Below are 14,080 nucleotides of genomic sequence, written 5' to 3'. Positions count from 1 at the left end.
TCGTCGTGGTGGCCTGGACCGGAGAGTTCCATAGTATAGTATATTCACTACTATCTACCCCCATAGGTCCCTAGGTATATCTCTAGATGAATGGATGTCTAAATTCACGCTAACAACCTCACATATTCCCTTTTACCATATCTCGCACGTTCTAGCGCTCTATTGCGCGAGTTTCCCCGTTCCCCTGTAGTAGCGTGCGTTTGTATGCAGCGTGAATAGACCACAACGCCAGGATGCGTGAATTATCGCAGATTATCATCAACAAAAGGCACTCTCCATACAATTCACGGCTGTCTGTTTCCTCCGCATAAGGGTATAAATACTCCCATTATCTCCAGACCGGGACTTTTCTTCTTACCCTTCTCTCTACCATCTCTCTACCTTCCCATCCTCACATCATCATCCATCTCGAACCAACCCTCACAACTTCCAGCGACATCCTTCAAGATGAAGCTCCTCAACCTCGTCGCCCTGCTCATGGCCACCTCTGTGATGTCCATGCCTGCCCCGGACCACGACTGTCACCATGAAGTCGCTAACGGTGCGTATCTCATCTGTCTCTGTCCAGACTGAAACCTCAACTAACCACCCCTCATATAGACACCTCTGTCGCCGCTCCTGTTGACAACTTTGAGGAAATCAATCTTGGCCCTGTTCACGTCATGGACGCTGGCCCCTGCAAGAACAACAATGACTGCCAGGGTGGCTGGTGCTACAACGGCATCTGTCTGGCTGACGGTCATTGCCGCTCCTCTGTCGATTGTCCTGGACGTTTCTACTGCCGCCGTGGCGATTGCATCAACCGGTAAGTACTTCAGTCTCCTGTTTTTGGTATATCGATCATAGGCTCATACTGTTCGACAGTCCTTGCACTGGCTGCTAGACACCAGGCATCTATCTTCCAAGGCCAGGTCGTACTTCGTCCGCTCTGGCAGTTGACACCATGAAGTATCGTCCGGCTTAACCCGTCGTTTCGTCGTTTTGCATCATTGAACATCTGTAATACTGCGCCTTCGCATTATCATACAACCTGACTGTGGACTGACTGTGACTGGGACAATCTGGCATTGGATCAGGGAATGGTCGGACCGGGTGTTGGGATGTGCGGATGATTGCGACTACATGTATTTACTGTTCTGAAAGGAACATTTGCATCCATCATCATCATCGTCATCGTAGCAAAGTAAAATCACTGGCCGGTATTTAGGAAGCAAACCATGGATATATTGATAAAGCTATAACGGTAGTCTATAACAAAACGCTGGACATCTAACTGCAATCTATGCAGCTTCCTCCCCAAGTCCAAACATCCGAATCGAGTTATTCCAGGCCCTAAATGTAATCGGTCAGTTATTGATGTCTCAACCCAAACATCAGTCGCAGGACACTTACGCCTCACAAACCTCCTCCACCGTGATCCCCTTCACCTGAGCAATAACGTGAGCAACATGAGCGATGGCTGCAGGCTCATTGCGACCCTTGATCATGCACCCCTTCTGCCACTTCTCCTTCTTCACGGCCTTGGGCAACGGGGGCGCCCCTTCGAGGTATTTCGCCGACGCGTGCGACGGGCGGATCTCACACTAGCAAGCATCTGTTAACGACCAAGCCTCAGAAATCAGACATACGGGACATACCCAAGGACCATCGGTCTCGATCTGCAGCCGATCAAGAGGAATAGCCTTCACGACCTCCAAATTCTCCTCCGTTTTCAAGCTGCAGCCATTCACCCCCACATCCAGCCCCAGGGCAACCATCCGATGCATCTCTTCCAGAGTGCCCGTGAAACTATGCACGAGGCCCCGCTTAGGAAGCTTCTCAAGTCGTGGCGCTAGCAGTCTCTCGAAATCCTCGCTGGCGGCCCGCGAATGGAGAAACAGCGGAAGCTGAATCTCCACGGCCAGGTCCAGCTGGGCCTCGAAGTACTTCAGCTGGGGTTCCTTCGCGCTGAGAAACAACCGGTCGTAGTCGAGTCCAATCTCGCCAAACGCAACAACGTGGCCGGATTTCTTGCCTTCCAGGGCAAGCGTCTTGATTTCCTCGAGCAGCTTCGACGGCCCACCGGGGTGCTCGTCGAAGTGCTTGGCCTGACACGGGTGGACGCCAACCGTGGCGTAGCAGAAGCCCGCTACAGCATCATGGGTCAGCTAGGGAGATTGTTCCCAGAGGACCAGTGGGGGAAAAAGATAGGTACGTACGGTACTTCTGGGAGATCTCCACGGCACGCTGGGACTCTACGAGGTCCGAGCCGGTAACCATAAATTTCTGGCAACCGACCTCGCGCGCACGCTCGACAATATCGTCCATGTCGTCGTCGTGGACCTGCTTGCCATGATAGTTTCCTCTGAAGACAGGGTCACTCAAGTTGATGCCGATCTAGAATGTGCATTAGTTAGGCTTGACATGGTGATCACACAGGGAACCCACATCGACATATCGTAACGGTTTACTTTGTCCGGTCATTTTGTCTGTAAGTGCAGATCTGGGTGGAACTGTAGAAAAGTGCTTGTTTGTGACTGAGCGCGAAGAGGGGTTCTTCGACAAAGATGTATTATACCAAAAGACTATATTGGGCGTGAGTCAGAGGATTCAACGTCATCTAGGGTAAGCTCGTCGCCTGAGCATCCTATGAGTCACGTCCGTAACGTACCTGGTCTATTGGGATGCTGAAGGACGGAACGATAGGCGCCGCTTCCCCTTTGTATGTGGCTGTAAAACCGTGGGGTTCTATTTCCGAATGCTCTGAAAAGGCTGCTTACGCCTGGAGATGCATGCATCAGCGAGCCACAGGCCTTTCGTAAAAAAGCGCTAAGTCCTCTGGAAGAGGGAGACTGTCAAGTAAACAGGTCGTATGGTTGTTGATATCGAACTAGCACCGTGATTGATCTTGGCTCCATCGGGGAAAATCTGAGGTCACCGCCACAATTTCCGTGCCACAGTGGCTTGTACGCGAATTCCATAAGGGACACCGTTGCCTCAGGCAGGAGGTTGCGGTTATCAGCTTATCGATAAGGCTTCATCGTCTTATCTTTTTACCACTTACAGAATGGGGTCACTAGGACCTGGCCATCAAGGAATCACACCTCGTGAGCTTGGATTTCGAGGATCTTGATGATGAGGCTGTATTCACTCAGCTGTGATGGGAATTCACTATGACCATCTCATTTGAACAGCGATGAAATGGGATCGGAGAATGTGGTAGGTTTTCTTGGTGCCTGAGGCATGACTTTTGCTGCGCATCAGGCACCATGACGTATAAGTAGTTTTCACGTCAGGCACGGAATGCAAAGGAGCAAAGGCATAACGTTCAAAGAGTCTATCCCATACCTATCTGTCGCATAAGGCCCCGTTCGCTAGATATCCTACCCTCAGGCGATATGGCCAACTTGATCCGCTCGAATGTATTGCTTCAGCCAGGCCGACCTGCCTTACTTCCTCTACTAAACGAAGTCGCTCAAGAACGGAGAGACCTGATGCACCCGCTACAATAGGGCGACGAGCAAGAGTCTGACACTACTTTCTACATCTGCCCCTACGGGATAAAAAGAAAGGAAATGCGGAGGGATTCCATCGGGCATCCTCCGATTGGCGTGGGGGTCGGATACCCGGCGAGAAATCCGCAGTGGATCATTCTCCCTCCGCACTTCCCTCACCACAATAATGCGGGGACGGTTTATAATGCCTCGGGTGGTCACTCTCTGCACACAGTCTGCGCTCGTGGAACAAGTCGCTGTTCACTCAGTCACTCAAACACAGTCATCGACATGCCAGACAAGAAAGTCCTGTCCACCCGGGAGATCTCCGCACACAACTCCCACGATGACTGCTGGGTTGTCGTCGACAACCAAGTATGGGACATGACCGACTTTCTAGACGAACACCCTGGAGGATCTGCAAGTGAGACATCCATACCAATCCTAAGGGTCAATCTCGGTCGAGGACAGACTAACGGCCCTCTACAGTCATCCTGAAGTACGCTGGCCGCGATGCCACCCAGCCGTACTCTGAGGTCCACACGCCAGGCGTCCTGAAGGCCAACCTCTCCCCGGACAAACACCTGGGCGTTGTCGATGATTCCACCATCGATGATGACTGGCTGAAGCCACCGCCGTCCCAAACACCCCAGCTGGCTGACAACGAAAAGCCACCACTCGACACACTGATCAACGCCCACGATTTCCAGGAAGTTGCCTCGCGCACAGTCAGCAGGAAAACATGGGCGTTCTACTCCAGCGCTGCGACAGATCTGATCACCCGCGACGCGAACAAGTCGTGCTTCGACCGCATCTTTTTCCGTCCGCGCGTGCTGCGCAATGTCCGCGAGGTCGACACCAAGACGAATATCCTCGGCGTTGACTGCAGTCTCCCGCTGTTTGTCAGTCCCGCCGCTATGGCTAAGCTGATCCATCCAGATGGCGAGTGCGCAATTGCCAAAGCCTGTGAGGCAAAGGGAATTATGCAAGGTGTATGTAACCCGCCCATGGCATGCGCGCATGGACAAGGGCTCATGGTCATTAGATCTCGAACAATTCGTCGTACACTATGGACGAGTTGCGGTCCGCCGCGCCGACGGCCAGTTTCTTCTTCCAATTATATGTCAACCGAGACCGGGAAAAGTCTGCCGCACTCCTGCGCCAGTGCTCTGCCAACCCCAACATCAAGGCGATCTTCGTGACGGTGGACGCGGCGTGGCCGGGTAAGAGAGAGGCAGACGAGCGCGTCAAGGCCGACGAGAGCCTATCAGTGCCCATGTCCCCGTCCAAAGCGAAGAACGACAAGAAAGGGGGTGGACTGGGCCGTGTGATGGCCGGGTTCATTGACCCCGGACTCACATGGGAGGATCTGGTCTGGGTCCGGAAACATACCCATCTTCCAGTGTGCCTGAAAGGTGTCATGTCAGCGGATGACGCTATTCTCGCTATGGAGGCTGGACTGGACGGCATCCTGCTGAGCAACCATGGCGGACGCAACCTCGACACCAGCCCTCCATCCATCATCACCCTTCTAGAGCTGCATAGGCGGTGCCCCGAGATCTTCGATCGAATGGAGATTTACGTGGATAGTGGGATACGCCGCGGCACGGATATTCTCAAGGCGATCAGCTTGGGCGCGACCGCCGTTGGCATGGGTCGCAGTATGCTTTTTGCGACAAATTACGGCCAGGAGGGCGTCGAACATTTGATCGACAGTGAGTGACATCCAGTACTAGTTTCTAAGTGCGACACTAACCTCCTCCCAGTCATGAAAGACGAGTTGGAAACAGCCATGCGGAACAACGGAATCACGAGTTTAGACCAGGCTGGTCCACATTTGGTGCACACAGGCGACGTCGACCATCTTGTTCCCTCCACTCCTGGGCATCCGTATGCCCGGAAGATTGCCAAGGGACGTCGGGCACAATATATTTCAAAGCTCTAGAGAGCCAATGTCGTGGGACTCGGGCATGTTCATAGTTGAGCCAAACTAGACATATACAGATTATATACGCGCTTGAACATGACGATAGCGACGCCCCGACGCCCCGACGCCCCGACGCGCACTTCCCCTAGCCTATACCATTTCGAGAATTAAACAAGGGCCATTATACTCGGCAAGGTATCGACGGCAGTCGAAAGGGAGTCGACTGAATGGGTTTTCAATTATGCATAGAAGATGATGGAATGAAGCCTGGAATAGGTCCATCCCTGGATTCCCCTGGGACACCGTGGGCGAGAATGCGGGAGAGAGTCGAGACCGGCCGGAGAAACCACTCAACTCCGCCAGGATCGACGGCACCATCGACGCCGAGGTCTCCACTGTCTCAACAGAATGGGTCAGTTGGGCTGTTTCCGTAATACCTCGTACTCCGATACCAATGTTACACTGTTTTGGTCCGTCTGGGGCAGTGTCCTTCAGGATAGTAAATACGAAAACTAGGAAGTACCTAATAAGAGATGGCCAGTGTCTGTTACTTCGTCCAATAGGAAATGACGGGAAGTATAAAGAAAGTAACAGGCAGTATAAAAAAATAATACGGTCTGCATATACCTAGTATAGGAAGTGATGGGAGCGATATCAAGGCGGTTTGAAGGATATTTAGTATAGATAGTACCTAGGTAGTTAAATCAGAGATAAAGAGCGCGACCTCCCCTTCTGCGCCGTCGGGGTTTGTATGGGAAATAACCGTCACTTCCCGGCTGCTGTGTTATAGGGCTCTAGGCAGGTCGTTGATTACTCTGCGAGCAACCACGTTCTCTCTGAAGGAGGAGCTCTCCGGGGATCCTGGATGTGCGTGGGCTCCGACCAGCCCGGCTGGCGTGACGTGGACCCAGTCCTTACTTGGGATCCGTAAGGACTCAAGAGCAAAGGAAAAGGGACGCAAAGGAGCGTAAGGGAGGCCGGAATGAAAAGCGCTCGCTGTACGCCCAAGGACTCAAAGGCCAAGCGCACCAGAAGCGGCGACACAAGCCGCGCGCGCACAAATGCAGACAGTCAATGCTGAAGCAGCAAAGATAGTATAGACATCGACGAGATGATTGCTTGAGCCTATTGCGATCTATACGACCCCAAATCCGAACGGAATCCCCGCAGGTACCGAACACGATGGCCTGGTAGATAGCCAGAAGGAGGAGTACGGGCTTGTGGATTGCCATCTTGAAGGGCCTGATGAGAAATAAGGACAACGGGAATGTATCTCTTGCCCGTTGTGTTGCTGACTTTCCGTGCCCGGAGATGGAGCAACATTGGCGCATATGTCTCCCGGAGACCAACGAGTAAAGCCATAAACACAATAAGGATAGGACAGCATTAGGTCCCATCAGCCCCCCGCCATCCCATCCTCTCGGTCACGAAGTCACCAAGAAGCGGTCCAAGGACGGGAGCAAAGAGTGGAACATGAGCATGAACGGTAATCGCAAGTCCTCCTGCTGAGGTTTAAAGACGTCCGCGATCACTGCTCCGGTGTTGGTTAAGGGGGCAGCGCCAAATACACCAGAGAAGAGGCCTAGGAGCAAGACAGATTCTATTAGGACAGGAACAGAGAGGGATATTGACGGCCACATCACTGCAGAGGAGTGGGAAAGTGCAGGGGGTCGCCGACGTCTCTATCAAGAAAGCAGAAGCGATATGGATCTTCTGCGGTCCCTGCACCAGGGTAGGAGAAGGCAAGCATAGAATGAGTGACAAGGTCCGGCCTGACATGCATGCTCACCCATGGAACAGTGCTTTCATGGTCGTATAAGAGCACGAGCAGTTGAGCAATCGGGGCCACCCTGGCTGAATGCTCCCGGCGTGATGATCCCTACATTCCTCCACCGCAACCCTCGCCGATAGGACAGTATAGAATCGAGGGCTAATGAAATGATGGCCAGAAATAGAAGCGAGCCGGGGAAAAGAAGAAAGATCACTATACCAGCGGTGATAAGATGCCTTAGGTCCGTGTAGATCCGTCTAGTTCGCCCCATCGGAGTTTACGCTCGAGATCGACCTGAAATCATCTGAATGGCCACTTCGACGACGCATGCAGGGGCCAGGGCACGACAGAAAAACTCCTAAAGCTTTGTATAAGAGGCAACGACAGCCAAGACCAACTGGGTGCCTCGGCGCCGCATTATTCTAGCATCTATTCTCCATTGAGCTGCTTTCCGACCTGATACCTACAAATTTACCACTCCTCCAAACCGTCATGGCTGTCAATCGTTCTCTTTGGCAGGATGAAGCTGGCATTGCAGGTGTTATCCGGGAAACCGCCATCCCTACAACTGTTGCCAGCAATGAAATACTGGTGAAGGTGAACGCATGGGCAATGAACCCGGCAGATGCTATGGTTCAGGACGTGGCCCTTCCATTCATCAAATACCCACTTATCTTGGGTGAAGATATCGCTGGCACCGTTGAAAAAGTCGGCTCCGAGGCTACGGGCAAGTTTAAAGTCGGCGATCGCGTCTTAGGCCTTGCCCTTGGAGCGGCTGTTTTCAAGCCCGAGCAAGGCGCCTTCCAGGAGTACGTTATTCTAGACTCTACCTTGGCCTGCAATATCCCCGACTCCCTCTCTTTTGCCGACGCGTCTGTTTTTCCTCTCTGCATCGCCACTGCCGCACATGGGCTATTCTCGAAGGATTATCTCGGCCTGCCTTTTCCCAAGTATAAACCCGACCAGTGCCGGAAAGTCTGTCTTTATCTGGGGTGGAAGCTCTGGAGTTGGTAGCAATGCAATCCAGCTCTGCAAGGGAGCTGGATTCGAGGTAATCACGACATGCTCAGCACATAACTTCGAATATGTGAAGCGTCTCGGCGCAGATAAGGTCTTCGACTATAAAGACCCGTCTGTGATTGACCGAGTTGTTGCGGAACTTGACCGGGGGGAATGCATTGGCATTTTACAAGCTGCCGGTGATGTGTCCCCTTCCTGTCAGGTTGCGTCGAGGTCCAAGCAAAAGCTGCGTGTTGCTGCATCAAACCCTGTCCCCGACGGCGTGGCCCCGGCAGACATTGAGGCAAAGATGATCTTTGCGACAGGCGGCGCGGTCATTTACCACGAGACTAGCCCGGCTACTTTTGCTGGGTATTTACCGGAAGCACTGGCATTGGGTCTCTACCAAGTGGCACCAACCCCGCAGATCGTGTCTACCAAAGGATTGGAAGGGATCCAGGAGGCGTTGAATCTCCTTAAGAAGGGGATTTCGGCCAAAAAACTGGTCACCTTGGCTAACTAGCCTAATGTCGTGTGCTTGCTTCAGAGGCCTTTAGCCCACTTCCAATAGGTGGTGGGCTTGGAGGGAAGAGGATGTAGATAGTCCGATGGACCTTAGTTCTGCGTGTGCGAAGAGTTGGATTTAACACGGTGCTTTACGTGTCATATACTTGCTGATAATTCCAAGGAGGCACCGTATGGCTCTGGCTGGGTCAGGTCAGTAGGTGCCCTTTCCTTCCGCCGCCGTTCTCATTGCTTCGAAGTCTCGGAGACGAACCGTTTCCTCGCGGAAGTTCGCTAATTATGTGGGGTCAAAATAGGGACTTATAAAATGTCAAGCGATGTGGTCAAGGAGGATTGAAGGGGGTTGACTGTGGGTGAGCTCCTGAAGACATCTGGCTCTATAGTAGATATTAGGCAGGCAGGCGGGCCTAGAGAGGCAACTCAGGAGTCTGAGGCTCCGACATAAAATAATTGATTCAGTGGCTGGATTCAGATAAATTCAAGTCCCTGCTACAGTCCTGAGTTAGGGGTAAACTAGCGGTATTTCAGACACCGGCAGATTGGAACCTTCCTCTCCTCCTTGCCTCTTTTACTGATCCGAGTCCTAGGGTTCATGGCTTGAGATATCCTGACCAGGCTACGGATGTGTTCGCCCTTCCAGGATTGTCAACGACAGAAACAAATAGATTTATGGAATAGAACAAGCTATCCGACTATTTCTTCTGAAATTACCTCCAAATCGATGCTGAACTCGTCAGAACAATTCTTCTTAAAGGGACTGAATGCAACTGCTATTCTTGACCTCGACATTCGACAACACCGCCTCAAGAAGGGAGACTTGACTCCTGCATTCCCATATCTTCTTCAAGGTCAAACCCGCCTCTTGGAGGATCGTCTTGAACTCTTCCGGGGTCCTCTCGATCCCATTGATGCACGCCATCATGGTTAGGTCCCGGTTGTGGCTAAAACGCGTGTGAAAGCCGTAGTTTGCTGGGAGAGGCTTCGGAGCAGAGGTCAACTGCGTATCGCCTCTAGTGGTGTTCATCACTTGCTCGCATATCAACAGGCGAGAATGTGGTGCCATGCTCTCGCGAATGCGCGATAGGATGTTGATGCAATACTCGTCGGACCAGTCATGACTAGATTGGGTGATTAGCGAGTTCTGTGCGGTGGAGGTCGTGTCGCTTACAGCACATATCGAAGGTAGTACACTTCGGCCCCTTCGATTGGATTTTTATCGAAGAAGCTGTGCTCCACGAACTGCACCCGCCCAGTCTTTAGAGCCTCGGGGTTCTCTCTTGGCCACACACTCTCCAAGCCCTGTTTTATAACCGGGCCACGATCTTGGACGACGAATTGGAGATCGGTGTAGACTTTGCTCAGTTGAAGCGGAAAGCCGCCAACACCGCCTCCCACGTCGACGATCAACGCTTTGCCTAGGGACGCCCAAGGGAAGTCTGAAAGATCACAGGTTAGATACGCTGCTGGAACGGGAATGACATGGCTTACCATAGACATGAGCAGATCCAAACACCCGTCCGCCACCGACCATGGCCAGGCCCATGATCTCCAGCTCCGGCCTCGCAACTAAGCCATCGTCCCCTTTGGGCTGAGGCTCCAACACAAGACTCGGAACCCCAGGGTAATGGCCGCCACTCTCTATGAGTTTATTTTGCTCCACTCGTTCCTCGATCCATTCCCACCGTGGCTTGCTCGTGGTGACAGCATCCTGCCATGCAGTCTTCGCCACATCATAAGACGGTCCTTTCTCGGGGTCCAAGAGAGTCCTAGGTAAGAAGTCCGATGCAGTATAGCTTTCAGTATTGGCAAGTCGAACATATGCTCGGAGAGGCTCATTGGAGACCAAAGCAGCGGAGACGGCGTTGTTTGCGAAGGTCTTCGCGCCGGTCTGGGAATAGATCCCTATGGAGCATAGGCATCTCATAATGCGGGCTGAGATTTTTGTTAGTACCCAACTGCCCTCAGGCATTGCCTGAGAAGATGAGCCACTCACACAACTTCCGATGCTCAATACTGGCCTGTTGGCTGAGCTCCGTGATCGACAGTCCGCCATCCTTGTCATGAGGAGCGAGAATATCTGGAATCCGCCGCTCCACGGTGATGTACAGGGCCCGTGATTCTTGGAACTGGGTGGCGACTTCCAGGAGCCTTACACTTGGCTCCGACACCAGCTCCGTGAGTTTCCCGATGGCAGCTGCAATAGTCCGTTGAGCGTTGAATAACTCGTGGCTTGGCAGGATTGATACTCCTGTCGAGTTATCAGCAGATTCCGCTGGGTTCTTGAATACCTCTGCTTCTTTTGACCATTCAGCTATGATTGTCTGAACGGTCTTCGAGATGATATCGGCTGTTTGGATGAGCTGTAAAGCATCCGTAAGAGACTTCGGTTGACGTTCCATCTTGATCCAGTCGCCTGTCGTTTCAATCGTTCCGGATAAAACTTCTGACTACTTGGATCGGGGAAGGGTATGTTCCACATGCTCAGTCTTAAAGCGAGAACAGACTGGACAGAAGGCAGCTAGAGAAGGCACCCCAGCCCGAGACGGTCTTCAACTCCGACCACCGCCTGTCTGCGAATTTCCGACCTGCGAATATGGGCCGGCCAATGAAGAACCCCGAGACAAGATTTCACCGAGCTTCCTCATTTCCTAACGACATGGGATTGCTGCTGGGGCAGGCTAGTTCATATTGGCATCCTCGAGGGCCACAGTTGTCTAGGCGGGTCTAAAATATCAGGGGGATGGCTGCATCAGAAGCAGGTCTACGGTTGCAGGAATTGGTCCGATCTGCAATAATATTCAAGGCCGATTCGAATCAGTCCTATCAGTTGCAAGACGTTACATGGACCTTCGAACCATCGCTTCACTCCTCTGCGCACCTCGAAAGTGACTCGACCGTCCTCCGCCAACCTTAGCAAGACTTCGCCAATAAGCGGTTCCAACGCCATTGCTCGTACTTGCTCATCCAAATGATTTCCATATATCGCTGTCACTAACTCCTGAATTGTCGTGCTGCCCTTGCGTCTCCCCTTACCCTGTTCTTCTTGCTTAAACCGCGACAATGCCTGTACAATGCGCGCTTCCTCCCTGGCCTTTTAGTCCAGCTCTCCTGCAATTTTAGCCGAAAGATCAGGGATAATATCGCCGAGGGCAGGATAGCCTCTCTCGCAGTGGCACGAATTCATAAGTTGGAGGGAGGCCATCCATGTGCCAAGAAGTTCCACTGCGCTGGTGCTATGTCCGAGGACGTTGTCCCCCGTGAACATTGCATTTCCCTCCTCGAGTATGAAACATATGTGGTCATATGAGTGGCCTGTCGAATGCACTGCCCGGACGGTGGCACCTTCGACTCGAAATACCTGACCATCCATAATAGGCTGCTGCCCCCTGTCGGGGCCATTCTTGAAAATTGACTCTGAAAGGTGTGGGTAGAGACGAATCAGATCTGGGACGCCTCCCGTGTGGTCACCATGCGAGTTTGTGAGACACACCTGAGACAGTTTGGTAGAGTCACTGAGCGTGGAGGACATTAGCTCTGCCCATTCTGGGATGCCTTGACCAGTGTTGATAAGAAGTCGTTGTCGACCTGTTCTGACGACGTAGATGTTTGTTCACTGGAGGGCGAACTGCATACGAAGTTGGCTGGTAGTCCACGTACTAAAATGCGTTTTCAGTCAGCAGTAGGCAGTGGGCAGCCTACCTTGCCTGGGTTTTGGCCCAGCACACGGATTACTCGGGACTGACTTGTTCGACATCCGCGAGCGGAGGCAAATGTTCTTGCTGGGTGTCTAGGTAATCTTCAAATGCACAGATGTTGAGCGCTTTGTTAATTTGACGATGACATCCTCGCTTCATACTCATTAGTAGTTCGAATAGCGGCATTAGAGATGAGTCCGAGACCAGATGGAAGACTCTAAAGTTCTCGAGCTGGTATCCCTTATCAAACCGTTGCAATAGTACGAACTCCTGTTCGGGCCATTCCAAGTCTCGTCTTCGGGAGATGGCTCGTCTACAGGCATCTACTATTCGCTCCGGAATCTAACGTTCTGCCCACCCACAGTCCGGGGCCCAATCGACCAAGCGAGCCAGGGTTCTCTCAGAGCTCTACCCATCGCTGCGGTTTATTGTCCAGATCGCCGGGCACGACCCGACCAACTATCACGTAGGGCGATCCCTGGCCCCTCGACCGCCCAGCAGCACGGAGTCCCTCCAGGCGGAAGCCCACCACCCTCGCATTCGCGTGCAGAGGCGATCTCTTGGTCCGGGGCAGCCCGTCTTGGATGCCGCGGCGTACATCCTGCACCTGCCGTCCGCGTTTCCGGCGCATGAGGCCGCGTTCCGAGCCAGTATCCCGAAGGATCTGCAGGTGTACACGGGGGTTCTCGCCGCGAACCCCGGGGCCATGCTGATTGTCACCGCCCGTCTGCTCCCACCACCGGGCGCCGCCGATCGGGATCTCGAGGCTATGACCTGAGTGCGGGATCTTACGCTGCTCCGGCTGGCGAACGAGCGGGAGGCTGAGGTGGCTGAGTTCGTGGACTTGGTGAGCCAGATGGGTGATAGTGTGGGCCGGCTTGTCGTGAATAGGCTACGCGCACGGAACAATCTCACGGTGGCTTTGGCCGTCACGTAGCAGGAGTACGGCGAGTCTGGGTTATAGTTGGAGATCATGCTGCTTTGGCCTGGGCAGTTTTGGGTTGTGGCTTGGGCATGTCTGGCTGTGGATAGGCTGTGTGATCGACTGGCTGGTGGTGGCTGTGAGTGAAGCTTCTTGTCTACCTCTCCTTTTGACAGGACCAATTTCCTGATGAGGTGGTTTGCTTTTCCTTTGCTTTTATCTCTTTCATCTCTACTTTCTAAGCCAAGTCACCTGAACTTGGTACCTGCAAAGGTGGTGTCTATTCTAAGGTTGTCTTGCTAAGCAAGAAGTGACTCGATCTACTTCCTGTATGCTCCGGCTTGATCATGTTTGGTCAGCATAGCTTCATGTCATACGGTAGGCCTCGAATTTGCCTTGAACCCCTCTGCAGGCACTGAGAGGACCTTGATTATACTCCCAATCGGTTCAATCTTCCATTGGGGCTGCCATACAATAGGATCCCAGCGACGTTGATCACGCAGGAACTATAGTTATCTTGAGTCACTGGGATCGACTACAGCACCATGAAACCGAAAACGACAACTACCCGACTGAGTATAGGTGTGGCTGAGGCTATACTATGGCTTACCTTTCTCCGAGTCGGAGTGAGATTACGTTTGACGTGGCGTCTGATTTGACGGGACCTTTCAAGATCACGCCGTGCGAATCTGCCTGTGCCAAATAAGAGACCCGATCACCTCACTTAATAATTCTCTGTAAGCAAGTCTTCGCTCTCAGCACCGGCGA

The 14,080-nt window shown here is 52.7% G+C and overlaps 6 protein-coding genes across 6 annotated transcripts; 3 read left to right on the top strand and 3 right to left on the bottom strand.

Annotated features, from left to right (window-relative positions):
• Window positions 1–447: 447 nt before the first annotated feature.
• On the top strand, window positions 448–809 carry ATEG_05530 (uncharacterized protein; the record flags this gene model as incomplete). Its single annotated transcript, XM_001214708.1, has 2 exons — window positions 448–541; window positions 601–809. The coding sequence occupies 2 exons, from the start codon at window positions 448–450 to the stop codon at window positions 807–809; spliced, it is 303 nt and encodes a 100-aa protein (XP_001214708.1).
• A 471-nt stretch (window positions 810–1,280) lies between these two features.
• ATEG_05529 (3'-5'-exodeoxyribonuclease) lies at window positions 1,281–2,463 on the bottom strand (the record flags this gene model as incomplete). The annotated part of the gene is made up of 5 exons (XM_001214707.1): window positions 1,281–1,332; window positions 1,393–1,583; window positions 1,638–2,128; window positions 2,199–2,376; window positions 2,428–2,463. 5 exons carry the CDS (start codon window positions 2,461–2,463, stop codon window positions 1,281–1,283), a joined length of 948 nt encoding a protein of 315 aa, XP_001214707.1.
• A 1,301-nt stretch (window positions 2,464–3,764) lies between these two features.
• On the top strand, window positions 3,765–6,068 carry ATEG_05528 (FMN-dependent alpha-hydroxy acid dehydrogenase; the record flags this gene model as incomplete). Its single annotated transcript, XM_001214706.1, has 7 exons — window positions 3,765–3,897; window positions 3,963–4,465; window positions 4,519–5,188; window positions 5,240–5,363; window positions 5,677–5,812; window positions 5,964–5,976; window positions 6,037–6,068. The coding sequence occupies 7 exons, from the start codon at window positions 3,765–3,767 to the stop codon at window positions 6,066–6,068; spliced, it is 1,611 nt and encodes a 536-aa protein (XP_001214706.1).
• A 1,595-nt stretch (window positions 6,069–7,663) lies between these two features.
• ATEG_05527 (zinc-binding alcohol dehydrogenase family protein) lies at window positions 7,664–8,693 on the top strand (the record flags this gene model as incomplete). The annotated part of the gene is made up of 2 exons (XM_001214705.1): window positions 7,664–7,980; window positions 8,138–8,693. The coding sequence occupies 2 exons, from the start codon at window positions 7,664–7,666 to the stop codon at window positions 8,691–8,693; spliced, it is 873 nt and encodes a 290-aa protein (XP_001214705.1).
• A 750-nt stretch (window positions 8,694–9,443) lies between these two features.
• Window positions 9,444–11,094, bottom strand: ATEG_05526 (uncharacterized protein; the record flags this gene model as incomplete). The annotated part of the gene is made up of 4 exons (XM_001214704.1): window positions 9,444–9,813; window positions 9,864–10,131; window positions 10,184–10,627; window positions 10,689–11,094. 4 exons carry the CDS (start codon window positions 11,092–11,094, stop codon window positions 9,444–9,446), a joined length of 1,488 nt encoding a protein of 495 aa, XP_001214704.1.
• A 1,696-nt stretch (window positions 11,095–12,790) lies between these two features.
• Window positions 12,791–13,365, bottom strand: ATEG_05525 (uncharacterized protein; the record flags this gene model as incomplete). The annotated part of the gene is made up of 2 exons (XM_001214703.1): window positions 12,791–13,267; window positions 13,306–13,365. The coding sequence occupies 2 exons, from the start codon at window positions 13,363–13,365 to the stop codon at window positions 12,791–12,793; spliced, it is 537 nt and encodes a 178-aa protein (XP_001214703.1).
• Between the last annotated feature and the right edge of the window lie 715 nt (window positions 13,366–14,080).

Source organism: Aspergillus terreus, genomic scaffold (genome assembly GCF_000149615.1).
Source record: "Aspergillus terreus NIH2624 scaffold_7 genomic scaffold, whole genome shotgun sequence".
NCBI lineage: Eukaryota > Fungi > Ascomycota > Eurotiomycetes > Eurotiales > Aspergillaceae > Aspergillus > Aspergillus terreus.
Note: the sequence above shows the minus strand (reverse complement) of the source record. Positions and strands in the feature narration are given on the sequence as shown.